The following is a 17,575-nucleotide window of genomic DNA, read 5'->3' as shown; positions in this document are numbered from 1 at the left end:
TCTGGGAGTTGCAGTGCTGGGGGAGGTGGGAGCACAGTCCAGGCCGCGGGGAGCTCTGGGAGTTGTAGTGCTGGGGGAGGTGGGAGCACAGTCCAGGCCGCGGGGAGCTCTGGGAGTTGTAGTGCTGGGGGAGGTGGGAGCACAGTCCAGGCCGCGGGGAGCTCTGGGAGTTGCAGTGCTGGGGGAGGTGGGAGCACAGTCCAGGCCGCGGGGAGCTCTGGGAGTTGTAGTGCTGGGGGAGGTGGGAAGCACAGTCCAGGCCGCGGGGAGCTCTGGGAGTTGTAGTGCTGGGGGAGGTGGGAAGCACAGTCCAGGCCGCGGGGTGCTCTGGGAGTTGTAGTGCTGGGGGAGGTGGGAAGCACAGTCCAGGCCGCGGGGAGCTCTGGGAGTTGTAGTGCTGAGCTTGGGGACCATTCGCGCTGGGCGTGGCAATAACACTACATGTCCCAGGATGCACCGGGCGGCGCAGCCGCGTCTTTCCGTGGGGTGGCGGGAGCCCAGGTAGGTGCCGGCGCTGTAGTTCCGGCCTGGGTGGCCCTGGCAGGGGCCCCCCGCGCTCCGAACCGTCCCTCTCAGGCCGGACGCGCCCCCTGCTGGTTCCGCTGAGCTCCCGGGGGCGGCGCCAGCTCCCTCCCCGCCGCCTGTGAGGGCCGGTTGTCGGGGGGGCGCTGTGGGGGGAAGAGAGGGAGCCGGGCTGGGGGCAGGGGTCTGGCTGGAGGGTGACACAGGTGTGGGGGGGCGTGAATAGGGGCAGCCAGGGGGAGCCAGTGGGGCAGGGCACACGAGACTGGGGGGAGTGGGACAAAGTGAGGAAGCGGGGCCGGGGGGTGGCGTGGGGGGCTGCCTGTGGCCGTGCCGGGGTTCCGATTCCAGCTGTCTGGGTGGTCTTGGGCAAGTCACTGTCCCGCCGGGTGCCTCAGTTTCCCCACCTGTCATATTGGGATAATATTTCCCTGCCTTGAAGGTTGGTGTCGGCCCCCTAAGATCCTGGCATAGAAAGTCTTATATAAGAGCCAAGTGTTATCACTCAGGTATTGCTCTTGTGAAGCTCCCAGAATCAGAAAATCTCACTCATGTCACTCAATGTAAAAGAAAAAAACAAGCCCGCTTTGTCACTCTTTGCCTCCTGTTCTAGTCCTGGATCAGCTCTGGCTAGGGTGACCAGATGCTAAGTGGAAAATATCGGACCGCCGCAGGGGGGATTCCTTTTTAATTGTTACACTCACCCGTCCGGGTCTTCGGCGGCAATTCGGCGGAGGGTCCTTCAGTTGCTGACGGTCTTCAGTGGCATTTCGGAGGCGGGTAATAAACCTTCCCGCCAAAGACAGAAGCACCCGCCGCCGAAATGCCACCAAAGACCGTCAGCGACTGAAGGACTCTCCGCCGAATTGCTGCCGAAGACCCGGACGGGTGAGTGTAAAAAAAAAAAAAAAAAACAACAACGCCCGAAACAAAATATCGGGACAAATGGCGTCCCAACCGTACTTCGGTCGGGACGTGGGACAAACTCCTCAAAATCGGGACATCTGATCACCCTAGCTCTGGCAGTCTGAGTCACAGAACCCCATTGTCCCTAGCATGTTACAGATGTCCAGATGGTGTGAGATTAATCTCTAAAAGGCATGGGAGAGGCAACTGCCACAATAAACAGCAGCCAGGGCAGGACGTTGGTTGGTGTAAAATGTTCTGTAAAAGCCGCAGAGCGTCCTGTGGCACCTTATAGACTAACAGACGTATTGGAGCACGAGCTTTCGTGGGTGAATACCCACTTCGTCGGATGCATGTCCGAAGTGGGTATTCACCCACGAAAGCTCATGCTCCAATACGTCTGTTAGTCTATAAGGTGCCACAGGACTCTTTGCTGCTTTTACAGATCCAGACTAACACGGCTACCCCTCTGATACTAGTGTTCTGTAAGTTCGCTTTCAGGATGCAGCTGAGCTAATACTCCAACAAAAAGCACTTTCACAAGAGCTGCTGCCCTGCCGAGCCACCAGAATGCACAAGCTGTGCTTGGCTGAGTGAAGAGGGATCAGCGCAGAGCAGGGCTTTGCCTGGCCCTGGATGCAGGTCAGATCCTGCTGTAATGTTAACTATTGTTACAAGCAGCCTTGAAGACAGTGCAACAGTCTGCTAAGGAAAGTGGTGAAAGCCCCTTTGCTTGGAGACTGGACAAAGTGCTAGAAAATACACTATAGTGCACCGCTCCGTGGGAGTTAGGCACCATGGCCCAGACCCTGAAAGGAGCCTAGCTCCCATGGAAATCAATAAGAGTTAAGCTCCTAAACACTTATGAGGACTTGAGCACTAGTCCTCTTTGTGAATCCTGCTTAGTGTCTCTGTACATCTTTAGGGGCCTTTCAGAATCTGGCTCTTTAGATACTACAGTGATGGATAGGAGTCTTTTCCATCTCTGATCTCTGTGGCACTAGGATTAAATAATAATACTTTGCACTTGCATTTCCTTTCATTGGAGGAGCTCAAAGCACTTTCCAGAGGGGAAGCATGGAGAACAATGATTTAGCCGCCGTCACACCGTGAGTCAGTGACTAAAACCCAGAGTCCTGGCTCCCAGTGTCCTGCTGGAACAATTAGTTCATTTTTGCCTCTGCTGCCCATCATAATTCTGGGAGTCAAAAGGCCAGCTTCCTTGCACTGCCCTGGTCACGCTGGGTTCTTGATAAAATCTTGTTCACTCTTCTGCTCTTGCTGCCTGATGGCTCAGATCGCCAGCCAATGTCATGCAGCTCTCAAAGTCCAGTAGGTTAGGATTTGGTTGAGGATTTTGCTCAACAGGAAACAGATGAAGGAAGTGAGATTAACTGGCTCTGTTTCACCAGCCATTGGGTAAAACAGCTCTAGCACTGCAACCTCCTCTCTCCCTTTCTAGGTGCTGTCTCCAGCTCAGGAAGGCATGGGGGGAGCACAGTCCCTCAGGCTGCCCCATGGGAAAGGACCTCACCAAGTGGGCTGCACGGATGTGATGGTGGGCCCCAACCGGAAGGTACAGTAATGAGCACTGCTAGCTGCTCGGGGTTTTGCTTCTCATTAGTTGTGCTAGCGTGAAACAGGATCAGCAGGTAGGAGGGCAATGGTGTTTCAAGCTATTTGATTATTTGTTTTGCTGGAACTGATCTTGCAGCAAGCCCTGTAAATGCAGCCTGTGGGGTACTTGAGATTGCCTGCAGTGTGACTCATGGTCACTCTGAAGACTGGCTGGGGGGAGGCATGTGAGCAAGAAGATTACAGCTGCACATTTCCTGCTGACTCGACTGGATTCTTGGTCTCTCCTTAAACTGAATTCTGTCTCTGGACACTTGAACAAAGGAATATAAGACTGGAAGGGATCTCCTGGGTCATTGAGTCTCGTCTCCTGCTATAGAAGCCAATCCTGTCATATCATCCCCTTCGTAAACTGACCAAGCTGCATCTTAAAACTAGTTAGGTTGACAGTGCACATGTCTCCAGTTATTATTTACTAAACATGACCCTGTGCTTGGTGCTGTACAAGGTGTGGAAGTAAAGAGAGTCCCTGCCTCAGTCTGAGTTCTTGTATGCATTGAGAATTTGCCCCAGTTCCAGCAGTCGCTGGCCAGCCACTGATGTAGCAGCATCTGTGCAAACCCCAAGCACAGAGAAGGAAAGCCAGAATTTGCACCAGCCAACCCCGTCTTGAACATAGGGCAAGATGAGGGTGAGCTCAGCTGCTGCAAATCAGGGTCCCCATGTGTTCAGTGCTGTACAGCCACATTACAACATAGTCTTTTCCCTTACAGCTTATTGTGTAATTTTCAGATCAGATATGCAAGTTAGTTTAACCAACAGAGGGAGGAAGAACAAAGGTAACATTGAGAAGATTGCCTGGCGCCACAGTCCAGCGATGGCACAATTTGAGTCAGATTCAGCTGAACGTTAAGGATTTTTATATATAACAAAACTCCTCTGCCTTTGCTGATAATACAAGTCCAGTGGAGTTGAGGAAGGGCAGGCAATATAACCCAATTGAATACCCGTGGATTTGTGAGCACTTAGAGAAATCAGCTGTCTTACCGCCAGCTTCTCAACCTTGACTCTAGTAGTCTGACTGCCTCACTATAACAACATGGAATAGGATGGATTTGAATCATGTGGGTTGCCCTGATGACCTGACAGGGGAGGTTGTTCCATGCGTAAGGCGCAGTCCCGGAGAAGGATGTGAACCACTGGCTGCAGTAACGTAGGCGGAAGATGATCAGGGCACACAGAGAGGGGTGGGTTGGCTGGTCTGTGGGGTCCTAGAACCAGAACGGTCAATGGGCAGGCCTGTGTTCTAGGTCCCGGTTCTCCAGGATGGGGCACTAACTCCTGAGAGGAAGAAATACCCATTTTCTCCTCCATTATTTGTTCCTTTTCCTTCCCACCCACCCACTCCAATCCGCTCTCTCCATTTTCTGTCCACGCTCCTCCTGTATGTCCCCTCTCCATTCTGTCTTTTCCTACTGCCCAGTGGGGGCTCTGCGCACACAGCTCCAGCACTGAGTGAGGAGAGGAGTGGATCGGGCCTTCGGGGAGCTGTGTGAATCAAACTTACTGACAGCGTTGCCAAGATATAGCCAAAGAGCCGAGTGCTGAGTCACATGCTAGATGAGGATCACCTGGTTTGACCTCTGTATTGAGGGTGTGAAGGGTGGATGCCGGAGGTCAGAGCAGATGATCACAATGGCCCCTTCTGGTTTTATAATCTGTGACATTCTCTGTTCAGATCTAGGTGGGATGGGGTGTTTCACCCGTGTGATATTTGTGCCGCAATCCTTCCTTCCTTTTCTTTAGGGGCTTTTCTTCCGGTTGTTTTACCCCTGCCTTCCCCAGGAGGGGGCAGAGCAGCCCCTCTGGATCCCGCGCCGTGAGTATTGCGATGGGCTGGCCGACTACATCAACCTGAAGTGGTGCACCCCGCTGCTCAGTGTGACTTTTGGTGAGAGGCCTGATGGCTTCAGATAGATCTCGGCCCCCGGGGGGCTGCCCCAGACTCTCTCTGCCTCCTGGGAGCATGCCCGGAGGCCGTTAGAACAGCATGCTATTAGTGCGGTCATAGGAAAATGGCCCCTGCTGCCACCTTAGCTCCGGAGTCAGAGGAAGCTGTTGTTCTATGTTCTAAGCTAATAAGGCAGCATGATTACAGGTTAGCCACAAGAAAGGGAGAGGACTGGATAATATAACACCATAGGGGAGGGCTTAGAGACCACAGCCTCAGGTTTGAACTAACTAGACTCCCTGGGACACCCGGGATCAAATCCCATCGGGGTCTCTGCAGCAGGCAAAATGCAGCCTGTGCAGCTTGTGGCATGTGCAGGACTTTCCAATGAGACGTCCAAAGGCAAGAGCCACGTGGACAGTAGAGCCCCTGGCACTTTCCATTAGTGTGGACCTTTGCTGTGGCATCCAACATTGCCCTCCCCTATCAATTCTGGGTTATGTATTGCGTGGCTGCTGTCCTGTTCCTCAGAGGCGGGGCATTTCAGCAGGGTGACAAAGCGCTTTGGGATGGAGGGTGCCGTAGAAATGTTCTGTGGGTACAGAGGGGTTGGGAAGATGCTCACTCCTCTCCCAGTCGATCTCCTGTTGTTCCCTGGGTGCAGAAAATTGCGAGGGCGTGGGAAGATGCTCACTCCTCTCCCAGTCGATCTCCTGTTGTTCCCTGGGTGCAGAAAATTGCGAGGGCGTGGGAAGATGCTCACTCCTCTCCCAGTCGATCTCCTGTTGTTCCCTGGGTGCAGAAAATTGCGAGGGCGTGGGAAGATGCTCACTCCTCTCCCAGTCGATCTCCTGTTGTTCCCTGGGTACAGAAGGTGACATGAGGCTCGACGGGGTTCAGGATTCTGAAGAACCCCAGAACAAACGAGAGTGTGGGGGCTCCCCCGCAACTGCAGGAGTCAGAGCTGTAACGCTATGACAACTTGGCTCACTCCACTCACATCTGTCACTTCTTCCTGCAGGGTCCTACAGAGTTCCAGTGAGCTGGAACGGACCTTTTAAGGCATGTGGCAGCAGGTACCCACTGATCATATTCTCCCATGGCCTGGGAGCCTTTCGGTAAGAGTCTCGGCCTCACTTCCCACGGTCCTGGGTGAAAGAGGAGAGGGATCTCCGGCGTATTCACTGTGTGAGGCTGCCTCTCCTATAATGCTAATAGAACTTTCGACTGGGCTACAGTGTCAGCAGGGGGCTGGTTGAAATGCGCGCAAGCCAACAGACTGAGGTTAGGACTTCTCAGTCATTTCTGCCAAGGGATTGGCTAAAAAGTGTCGTGTTCCCAGGCTGAGACTCACCCAGATCCCGCCCCCCAGCAAGTCTCTTGTCATGGTTTTAGTAAGTGACTGGAATGCTGGTGAAAGATGCCAGGCTGCCAGCGCTGGAGACTGGAGTTCTGTGCACAGAGCAGGGGCAGAGCAAGCTGCCTCCATGTTGCTCGGCCAATGGGCCAGATCCTCAGCTGGTGTAAATCAGCATTTGCAGTGGAGCTCTGCCCGTTTACATCAGCGGAGAATCTGGCCCGAAGTATCTTACCTCTGTTTTAGAGGGACCATTTGTAGGGCAAAGAGCAGAGCTTAGTTTTTACGGCCAATTCCATCTTCAGTATCTGTCCTGGGACAGCCAACAGTGGGATTCAGTTGGTGCGAGTTGTGATGATGGCTTTTGCGGCGTGGACACACCTCCCACGAGGAGCTAGCCGGAGGCCCACACCAGTTTGTTTCACACTAGACGGCCAGCAGACGAGAGTCCCCTTTGGCCCATTTCGCTGGATTTAAATTGATAACCTAGAGGTGAAAGGCTCCCAGTCCCATTACAGCCCTCCTCCCTCCCCAACAGCAAATCCTTTTAAAAGCCAAGGACCAGCATATACAATGGTATTGTCAGCAAAAACTCTGCTCTTGTAGGATGAGACCCTGTGCTCCCTGGCTGTCAGAGCCCCTGACGTCTGCTGTAAATCCATGTTTAATACCATGCCAATAGCTTAGTACCTTACTCTAGACATATAATGTCATCCCTAGTTACTGCATATTTAAACATGGATGGTTGGGGCAGCAGAATCCTATTAGATCATCTCACACCTCTTGCTGGGCAGTGGAAACTGGTTCCCTACTGTGTATTTCCTAGTGCTTTGTCCAATCTAGTTTTAAATGATTCAAGCAACGGGGCTTCCACCACTTCCCTTTAGAGACTATTTCACAGTCTAATAGATCTGGCTAGGCAGCTTTTCCAAACATTCAGCCGCTGCACAAGCAGTGTTTCTGCATCTGGCTTTATTAGTAATAATAACACGTGGCATTTTTCATCTTCAAAGCACTTTACAAACGTTACCCCCTCCTCACAAAGCCCCTGGGTGGTATTCTCCCCAGTTTACAGATGGGGAAACCAAGTCACGATCCTCTCTGTGCCTCTATTATCAGAAGTGCCAAGCATCTGCAGCTCCCCCTGGGATCAATGGAAGCTGTGTGTGCTCAGCACCTTTTGAAAACGGGGTGATTGTGGCTTTGCCAAATCCCAGAGATGAAGTCAGTGTCAGAGCCGGGATTAGAACCCAGGAGTCCCTCGCTCCCATGGCTGGGCTCAGATTAGGACTCACTCTCTCTTCAACAGGGAGACTTGCAGCAAAACGTGTGTAGGAGCAGAGCAAGTCCGGGAGGTGCTGAGTGCCTTGGGTTTCTGCTGAGTCTAGTGGGGGTGGAAGGTGTTCAGCACCTCCGGGAGCCAGAGGATCAAGCCCTCATTCTGCTTTCCCTTTGCATCCTCGTGTTTTCAGAACCGTCTACTCGGCTGTCTGTGCGGAAATGGCCTCCCGTGGCTTTCTGGTGATGGCGCTGGAGCACAGGTGAGTGGCGACCCCCTTTGGAACAGCATGATGCAGTCTGTTTCCTGGTGGTCACCCACCCTCTCCCCTAGTATATTTTGTTTTCTGGTTGATCATTAATTCAGCAGACTTGTGATATGAATTATCCTCCTAGGACTCAGGAGCAGTCTCTGATCTTCTCTTTGAAATGGGGGCATTCAGAAGCTGAATCGAATGCTAAATATTCCCCTTTCCCTTGCATGCCTCGTGTTTCCGATGAGTGGCAACTGCTCAGTGATTTAACTTGGCTGTCCTGTTATTCCCGCAGAGACCATTCTGCCTGTGCAACTTACTTTTGCAAGGCAGAGGCTGGGGGGTCCGATTCCCTGGAGGCTGCGCTGCAGGAGGAATGGATCCCGTTTCGAAGGGTCCAAGAAGGGCGGAAGGAATTTCATTTTCGAAACCCACAGGTAATGCCTGGAAGGCAGGGAAAGGCTGTTTTTAGGATGGAGGCGGCCGAACCAATTTGGGGAGGGGCAAAATCCATCACACCTGAATTCCGGGCCAGTTTAAGGCGTACGCCCAATGGGCATGTGCCTAGGCCTCAGTTGCCAGTGTCACATGATGATGCCAGAATCTCTCTTTTCATTTAAAAAAAGAAATGCAGTCACGGTTGCAAAGAAAAGCTTGAAAATGCTAAGTCAGAGCAATGGAGGCAGTGAAGTCTGCTGACAGTCTCCAGCTGAGGGAGGAGAACTGTGTTTTATGAACATTGTCTGTGTTCACATCACTTTGGAAGAGAACCAGAGAGGAAGTTGCCTGGCCTTTTACCCACCACTAGAGCAAACCACACCGTTGCTCCAGGGTGGGAGGAGCCTGCCACAGCACAGGGCAGTAGGGGGGAAGGGCTCTATGGGGGTCTGCCCAGGGTTTTGGATAACCTTACTCTTCTGGCTTTGCCCAGACCTTTCTCCATTTCTGGAACTGAACCTAAAGTTGAACCTGTTTTGTAGATTCTGAACCGTTCGGTTATCTCGTTTGCCTTTCACCCTTTTACAGGCCTCTTTGTGTCTGAGTTCAGGGCAAGGCAGAAAGCAGCCCGGTTGGTTTTGGTGTATTTCAGGCCTCACTGGAAACAGAAAATTCCCTGAATCCTCTTGAGCCTCAGTTCTTGTTTCCAGCTCAGTTCTGCAGCCTAGAGAGGCTGAGCTAAGCTTCAGATGAGCCTCCAAACTTCCAGCACTCCGATTTCGAACTTTTTATGAGGTTTCTCCCATTGCTGTTTTGGACAGGGCATAAAAAATCCAATTGCCTGCTCACCCCAGCCAAGTAGGAAAGTCCCCTAGTAAGTGAGGCCTGAAATACAGCAGTTTCTGCTGAGTTTAAAAGGACAGTGGCAACTTGAAATGTAGCCTGTTTTTAAAAAACTGGATTAATTGTGGTTTCCGGTGCTGCCCCTGAGACCCCTGCGAGTTTTTGTGGTTTTAAAATCATGTTTTTCTGTCCTTTGTCACTGTAGAAAAATCCACACAAACAGGGGCAGCAGGCTGACTATACATAGGAAACTATGAGCTGTGATGTCCAATGTCCAGAATAAACAACCTGGGGGGAAAACAACTTGCAGTAGGTCTCTCCCCGCCCCCCCAATCTTAGTTATAGAAATCTTTGGTTTTACTTGTAACAACAAGTTTTTAACTAAGCTTAGACAGATGTTTGTTTTAAAGTTGATGGTCGCCCTTTAAATGTGCACGTTAAATAAATTCTTTGCCCTTCTGCAAGTGGAGAACACCTTCCACATGTGACCCCAATGCAGGGCTTTCTTCCTGAGTCTGCAGACAGACCACTCCAGTGCTGCTGGAGCTCAAATAGTGGCAGAGTGAAACTGACAGACTCTAGTCAGTTTTGTTGCTGTTACAACCCTTTTGGCAGCCCTGAAACACTCAAAAAACAGGTCAGTTTTACTCGGCTGCAGCAGCAGAGACAGGCATTGAATTTATTCACTCTGGAGGAAGACCCAGATATGGAGGGTGCTGTAGTGTTATGGAGATACGCCCACTCACACTGTTTGAGGTAGCCAGGATGCTGGGGAAGGGAAAGAAGAACAGATCCAACTTCTCCAACCTACTTCTCTCTTCCAACAGCCTGAAGGAGGCTGGGTATCAAGAGAGTGTCAAAATACCTACTAGCAGAGGCTGATATAATACCGGCCAATTGGGAAGAGACTTTGCACAATCCATGTATTTTTGGTGGCACGCTGGGATCTAGGGCAACGTGATCCACTAGATCTTCACTGTGACCCAGTGTGTTAAAACCTCATCAGATTATTTAAGAATATCTTTTGCAGCTATTACAAAAAATGGAGTCCTTGAGCAGGGTCCAGGGACAGCACCTCAGTAGGAATCCCAGCGATCATCTTCCCAGCAGCTGGGAGGCCTGGGGGTGGGGGGAGAGGGGTTTCTCATTAGGCGTTTGGACCTCTTTGGGGAAAGTCTCTCTCCATCTTTCATATTGGCCTCTGGCTGGTAGGTTCGGCCATGGTGGATCCACTGAGCAAAACACATTATCTGTCCTCTGAGTACCCTCCTTACTTATTGGTATAGTGGAAATGTTTTGCTTATCTTCAACAGTTTGTGGTATTAAATTAACTGGATTTTAAGAAGCTTTTCCAATACATTTATAGCGATTTCCCTTGGGAAGCTCTTGTAGTGTCTGTATTTTCCTCTGTCTCCACATTCGCTGTGATCCAAGAAAGGCAGTGTGGTTTAAAGCCGGAGACTGGAGTTGGGACTCCTGGATTCTGTTTCTGCCGCTAACTCACCGAGCGGCCTTGGGCAAGTCTCTGAGGGCCTGATTTTATGCTCAGTTAAAGCAGTACAAATCAGGAGTAACCCTATTGAGCTCAGTGGAGTTACACAGAGGTAAAAGTAGTGTAAGTCACTTTCCGTGCGTGCATGCAAGGGGTATGATACGTACTGACCTCACTTGGTGTAATGAGACTTATTAATCTTTGCAAATCACTGTGATGTGCTTAGACAAAGGGCGTTTTGGGAGAGCACATTATTATGCTATATTATCATCATTCCTGTGGTGATGCTTGATCAGCCTGGAGGAAAGAAGGGGTTGAATTAACCAGGGACACTTTTGTTACAGGTTCATCAAAGAGCAAACGAGTGCGTGCGAGGGCTCAGGCTGGTGCAGGACATCAGCAGCGGCAAAGCTGTCACCAATGTCTTGCACAAAGGATTTGATCTGTCTGCACTGAAGGTATTTCCAGCCAACTCTTCAGTTGCAGCGGAGAGACATTTTTGTGCAGGGCAGATTATGAAGGGATTCACTGAAACCCGTGCAGGATGGCCTTCAGAGCTGGCCAGTTATTTTAACCTGATCTCCTACCAGCAATAGCAGCCGCCTCTCCTCCACCCGACACCTTCCTTTCATTGCCCCTGCAGGTGTTGTTACTGGCAGGAACAGGCCTGGTTCTGTGAAATTTGCAGATTGCCCTCCTGGAATTGGAGGCGTGGGGGTAGAACTTGCAGAACCAGAATCCTTTAAGCCCCTGATTCATTTTCCTTTTTGTCCTGTCCTACCACTCCACCCCCTCATTTCCTTTTTATCTCCTCTGTCACCTCTGCTCTCTTATTTTTTCTCCTCGCCCTTCTTCCCTTTTCTCTTTGTCCCCTTTAACTGCACCTCTTCCATCTCCTCCCCATTTTTTCTTCTTCCTTTCTTCTCACTATCCTCTTCTTTCTTTCCCCCCTCTTTATATTTTGTTTATATCTATTTTAGGAGACTCTGATCCCCCCCAGAGCCCAATAGTGCTGCTCCTAGACTGGCAAGAGAAGGTATTCTTTAGTGATCAAGTACTTCTCTTCCCTTCAGCCTCCCATTCCAGGGCCTCGCACGGAGCCTCTTATAAATACTAACTGCATCTGCTGCTTGGGGATTTGCACTATGGTGCCCCTTGTTGCAGAATTGTGTTACCAGCACATTCATTCTACAGGCTGGTCTATGCTGAAAACCTACATCGGCGTAGCTACGTCTCTCCGGGCTTTGAAAAATCCACACCCCGGACAGACGTAGCTCTGCCAGGCTAACCCCCAGTGTAGACAATGCTGGATTGACCTAGCTACCTTCTCTCGGGAGAGTGGAGTCGCTACACCCATGCTGCTGTGGCATTTTAAGCGTAGACACACTCTAAGGCTCGGTCTACACGGAAAAGTTAGGTTGATGCAGCTTCGTCGCTCAGGTCGATAGACGAATTCTCCCTCCCACCAACCTAGCTACTGCCCTGTGGGGAAGTGGATTACCTGCGCTGATGGGAGAACCCCTCCTGTTGGCATAGGTATTGTCTACAACCGCAACTGCAGCATTTCAAGCATAGACAGGCCCTTCGTGTTCTTTTATTTTCCACCCATCGTCTCTGTGGTGCTGTCTGAATACGGCCACTGCTGTGATCAGAGTACCAGTTCCTGCTGCACTACACTGATCCTCTGCGCCATGCATCACAAGTGTCACCCAACGCTGCAGGAGAGATCCGTGTGTTTTCAGGACACAATGGAGCTAGGATAATACTGTGTCCCCAGGCTCCTTAGGACAAAGAATGTGGCTAAGATCAGTGGCTTGTAGCAAGGGTGGCTGAGCTGATCAGCCTGTTGCTCAAATAGGGAAGGTGTTGGTTCAGAACGTAACAGGAACTCGCTGATAAATAAGGGTTCCAAATCAGAGAAGCACCATGGTCTGGAACGAGCACGGGACTGGGAGCTGAGAATTGGGTTCTGTTACTAGCAGTGCCATAGACTTACTGTGTGACCTTAGGGAAATCACTTACCCACTCTGTGCCTCAGTTTCCTCATCTGTAAAATGGGGATAATGCATCCTGCCTCAGAGAGATGTGGAACTTCATGGGTCACCCCTAAGATGCCCTTACTCCCTCTAACAGCTACTGCCCTGGTGAATGCAGCTTAGAGTCTCTGTAGCAAGCTGGCTTTTCCTGAGGTCACTACTTCCCCAGCAGGAGCTTTGTGCAGTGAGGTTTGGGGACTGGCTTCTTTATAGTTTTCCTCCTCGTTGCAGGAGAGTGTGGATTTGTCTAAAGTCGCTGTAATGGGCCACTCTTTCGGAGGAGCAACCGCAATTCTAGCCCTTTCTAAAGAGGACCATTTTAGGTGAGTATCGGACAGATGCTGCTTTTAAACAAACAGTAAAACTTGCAGCAAGGAGCTGGGGATGCATTTATAGAAACAGGCCAGATGGGAATAGACGGCTTTAGAGAGCAGCAGAGTTACCTGTTGTCTTCTGTCCTGCTGCAGATGCGCCGTTGCTCTCGATGCCTGGATGTTCCCTTTGAAGAATGATCTCTACCACAAGGTGACCAAGCCGGTGCTTTTTATCAACACGGAGAAATTCCAGACTGCAGAAAGTGTCGCCAAAATGAAGAGACTCAGCTCCAGAAACAGGCAGACCAAGATCATAACCCTCCTGTAAGTCCGCACTCTGGGTCTGGGCAGTGGTAGAGCACTGGTCTGGGAGCCAGGAGTGCTCGTCCTGGCTTTGCTATTGACCTGCTGGGTGACCTTGGGCAGGTCACGGCCCCGCTCTGTGCCTCAGTTTTCCCATCTTTAAAATGGGGGTAGTGCTATTTATCATCCCTTGTAAAGTGATTTGACGTTTTCAGATAAAAGTGCTGTATACGAGCCAAGGGTTACTATTATACCAGCGCGCGAACAATCCCATAACACTGCTCACTCTGTGTTAAGTTTTATTGTCCCACTAGTGTGCAGCAACCTTTGTCTGCATCCGCTTTGGACTTCTTGTCCTCACCTTCAGAGCCATGCTCCTGCTGACAGCTCAGCTCATGTTTCCTTCGCCTCTGTGTCCCATGCCCAGTCCTCACTCTGACTCTCCCTTCTCCCACGTTCAGCTCTCTGCCTTTTGCTACTCCCTTTTCTCTTGCCCCAAGAAACATTCCTACAAATTCCTCCTCAACCTCCAACACCAGCACCTTCCCCATACTGATCTCCCCTCCGACAGGACCTCTTCCTCCTTTGGCTTTCCTTTAATTTACAGGTTGTTTGTCTCAGTTAGATGGGCAGCTCTTCAGGCATGGATCTTGTCTTGTGGGCTTACAGAGAGTTGTGTGCATTTATATGGCCTATGGATGTATGAGTCAGGGCGGGCAGTGGATTGTGTTACTTAGGCCTTGTCTACGCTGGGGCTGAAGTCCTGTTCCCATTCAAGTCAATGGCAAAGCGCCCATGGGACCCGGATTTATCCTAGGTGGTTTTGAGAGTCTCCCAGCAGTGACTGCACTGGAGATTAGTGACCATAGTGAAGACAGAGCTCACATGGCCACTGGCATTTTTGCCACCAGGCTGTCTAGCTGTATTGTGAGCAGGGTCATATGATTCCTGATGCACCATCTGTGTCTCCACCAGTGGGAGATTCCCAAACCCAGTGTAGACCCAACCCAGGGCTGTAAAGCTAGCAAGACTCAGTCGTTGATGAGAGCATTTCATCCCTGTCTCCAAAGGACTCGTTTGCTTCTCCCTTCTCCAGGGGATCTGTGCATCTGAGTCAGACTGACTTCACTTTTCTGGCTGGGAATCTCCTGAACAGACTGTTCCAGACCAGAGGCACCCTGGACCCATACGCAGGCTTGGACATCACCAACAGGGCGGCGCTTGCTTTCCTGCAGAAACATCTGAGTACGGCACTAGGCAGAAAAATGTTTTCCGTTGGGATGGTGCAGCGGGGCCCTCTGTCCACCCAGACGTCTGAGCTGAGGCTCTCGCCTCCTTGGCCAGGAGGGGCTGATAGTCTGGAGGAGGCGATGCTTGCAGAAGGATTTCTGTCCCGCTTGGGTGGTGACCACGCTAGCTAATGTGTGGGCGTGGTGTTCCGGGGAGAGCCTCCTTCCTGCCCTATACACAGAGCTGGCCAAGATTCTCAAGAGCCTAAAGGGGGTGTAGTGACCTGTCTTGTGCTGTGTTACGCGGGGCCTTCTTCAATAGTTAGTGCCAGATTTAAAGGCAAAACCATGAGTTTTGTGAAGGTGCTGTGAAAACCTTAGCTACGCCGTCTGGTCGAATGGACTTGGCATGGGGCTGGAAGCAAAGCACTGCTGGCTCTGCCAGCTGCTCACTTTGTGAATGGGGGCAAATCAATTCACTTCCATTCGTGCCTCAGTTTCCCCATGTACAGATGGCGATAATGATACTGCCTAACCTCACGGGGGTGTCTGCAAAGCCCCACTGCCTAGGCCACACCAAACACGTTGCCAACTGAGGGACTCCCCCTGGAAGAATCCTGCTGTGTGGGCAATCCACAAGAATGCCAGATGATGGATGGGGGGAAGAGGGTGGGGGTACATTAAAAATCAAACACCACCCCCACACCTGCAGAGTCTATTTGCTGTGTTATGACAGTGCCCTGTAAAATGGGCTTAGCACAGGTCCCTCAGCTTCCTCTGACAAGGCAAAGCCAAGTGCATTTGGCTAGGTTAGCCTCGTGGCCTATGGGAAGAGCTACACACATATACTAATGCTCATCAGCTCCTGCCATTGTCTAGCACAGCTAATGGGGGCAGGGGGCTCTTTCTCATAATGCATGTGGCTGAGCCTTGCCAGCAGTTAGTAATCATGGAGTAATCCTTTCGTCATCTCGCTTCCCCAATTAGGGCTGGAGGAAGATTTTGATCAGTGGAATAATCTCCTGGAAGGCATTGGTGACTCGGTGATTCCAGAGGCGCCTCTCTGCATCTCCAGCCTTTAGAGACACTGTCTGCTGGTCCGTCCCCATGGATGTTAGGCATCCTCCATACCAGGAAGATAGTAGCTTCACCTTAAATCAGCAACTCCATTAACTCTGCAAAAGGCACGTGTAAATCATGCAGCTGCTGATGGAATCCAGAGACATGGAGCCCTCGCTGGTCCAGAATTCATGCTGGAACCGGAAGACTAGAGGCCCTGACTGGTCGAGGGTTGGCCATGGAACCCAGAGACTGGGCCCTCCTCTGGTCTAGAACTCACCATCGAGAACAGACTGGGGCGCCTGGCTGCTCTAGAACTGATTTTGGAACCTAGAAAACTGATGCCTTATTGGACAGAAGCAGATGTGGGGTGTGGCTTGGCTTAGCAGCCCCCTTTTGACAGGTCCCAAACCTTTCTTTCTGCTCCTTCAAATCCCTCCTCTAAATACATTTCTTCCCAAAAGTCTTTCACACATGAGACCTGCCTTGGTCCCCTCTGACTCCTACCAACACCCCATGCACTTTGTGTGGCTGCACTTTGTTGTCTACACCTGAACTACATTGCACTAGTTTCAGACAATGAAAGGAAAATCTCTCTCCTTGTGTTAAACTCTCAGAAGCCCCTCCTGTGAATTACCTGAGGTACTAATGCTGCTGTAGTAATTGTCAGTCTAAATGGTATCGTCTGTAAAATGGTGCATATATTAGAAACTGTATTTTCTTCTCTCTTAAGTGTGCATTAAATGAAGATGGAGAATATTGTTCATAACACGTATCTAAGCTTTCTCTTTTGTTTTTTTTATCATAGGAGAGGCAATATTGTCAGGTGGATAGGGCACTGGACTAGTACTGAGATCTGGGTTCTGTTCCTGGCACGGCTACTGGTTGGCTGACTGGCCTTGGGCAAGTCACTTCACTTCTCTGGGCCTCAATTTCCCCTTCTATAAAATGGGAATAATATTAATTGATTGTAAAATGCTTTGAGATCTATGGATGAAACATGCCATAGAAGAGCCAGCTTCCAATAACCTTCCATACAAGGAGAATTGATCATAGAGCCCAGAGAGTGGCCTTGTCATTGGTGGGGTACCCAGTCTTTTAGCTCAGTTGTACCCCATCAATAGACCATTCTCCAGTTCTATCAGCCAAGGTCCCTTTCTCTGATTCAGGAGTGGTTTCTAAGCTGCCCTAGAGTGTGGGCTGCTGTTACCATCGAAAAACTAGATTTTGGCATTAGCCAAAACTCCAAGGTGAGTGAGAGCATGTCGACAAATAGAAACAGGGAGTGACATTGCTCTGAGGTCCATCAGAGAAGCTCTTCTCAGTGGCAAGGTAAGAGGCATATCAGTCAGCCAAAGTCTGGTGTGCCAGTACTGCGCCACACGGCAGGGGTTGGGAATCTCTAGGGGAAAATTCACAAGAGATAAAGGACGGATACCTATTGTTCTGGATTTGATGATGGAACCCACATCTTACCTGCATGTACAAAGCCCACCGTAATGGGGCCCTGCTATCTGATTCGGGCCTATAGATGGTGTCACAGTGCAAATAATAACAACTCTGATTTGTCCGAGGCAAGAGCAGGGCGAAGCCTGGTGGCCATCCTGGCATCCTAGAGATTCTTGAGTGGGGATGACGAGTTCTTTAGCTGGAGTACAGACCGACTTCAGTGAAGGCCATCGGAACCAGCACAAAGGATAGAGCACAGTGGGCTAGAATCTTGGTTTCCCCAAAAGTGAAGGTAAAGAAAACCTCTGCTTTCCCGGAGGATGCACCGAGGGTCACAATCACCTCCCGTAAATCCAAAATGTAAGATTTGTTTCACAAAAATGAGGGGACGAATGCCGGGGACAGCAGGGGGAGGAGTAAAAGAATCCTAATAGGAAAAGAACCAATCAGTTTCCATTACACTTCTACCCCAAAATAATGCGACCGGATATAACACGAATTTGGATATAACGCGGTAAAGCAGTGCTCCGGGGGGGCGGGGCTGCGCGCTCCGGCGGATCAAAGCAAGT

General features: G+C 50.7%; 1 protein-coding gene across 2 annotated transcripts; it reads left to right on the top strand.

Annotated features, from left to right (window-relative positions):
- Window positions 1–441: 441 nt before the first annotated feature.
- Window positions 442–16,330, top strand: PAFAH2 (platelet activating factor acetylhydrolase 2). Of its 2 annotated transcripts, none has more exons than XM_065421613.1 (11): window positions 442–501; window positions 2,891–3,004; window positions 4,810–4,954; window positions 5,976–6,072; window positions 7,784–7,852; window positions 8,139–8,280; window positions 10,961–11,074; window positions 12,884–12,975; window positions 13,120–13,290; window positions 14,366–14,514; window positions 15,486–16,330. In XM_065421613.1, exons 1-11 carry the CDS (start codon window positions 442–444, stop codon window positions 15,578–15,580), a joined length of 1,248 nt encoding a protein of 415 aa, XP_065277685.1. In that variant the 3' UTR covers window positions 15,581–16,330. The 2 variants fall into 2 exon arrangements, with proteins under 2 accessions (XP_065277685.1, XP_065277684.1); XM_065421612.1 differs by having other exon boundaries at window positions 465–501; window positions 7,986–8,280.
- Window positions 16,331–17,575: the final 1,245 nt, after the last annotated feature.

Source organism: Emys orbicularis, chromosome 23 (assembly GCF_028017835.1).
Source record: "Emys orbicularis isolate rEmyOrb1 chromosome 23, rEmyOrb1.hap1, whole genome shotgun sequence".
Classification (NCBI taxonomy): domain Eukaryota; kingdom Metazoa; phylum Chordata; order Testudines; family Emydidae; genus Emys; species Emys orbicularis.
This window is presented reverse-complemented; position numbering and strand designations above follow the sequence as displayed.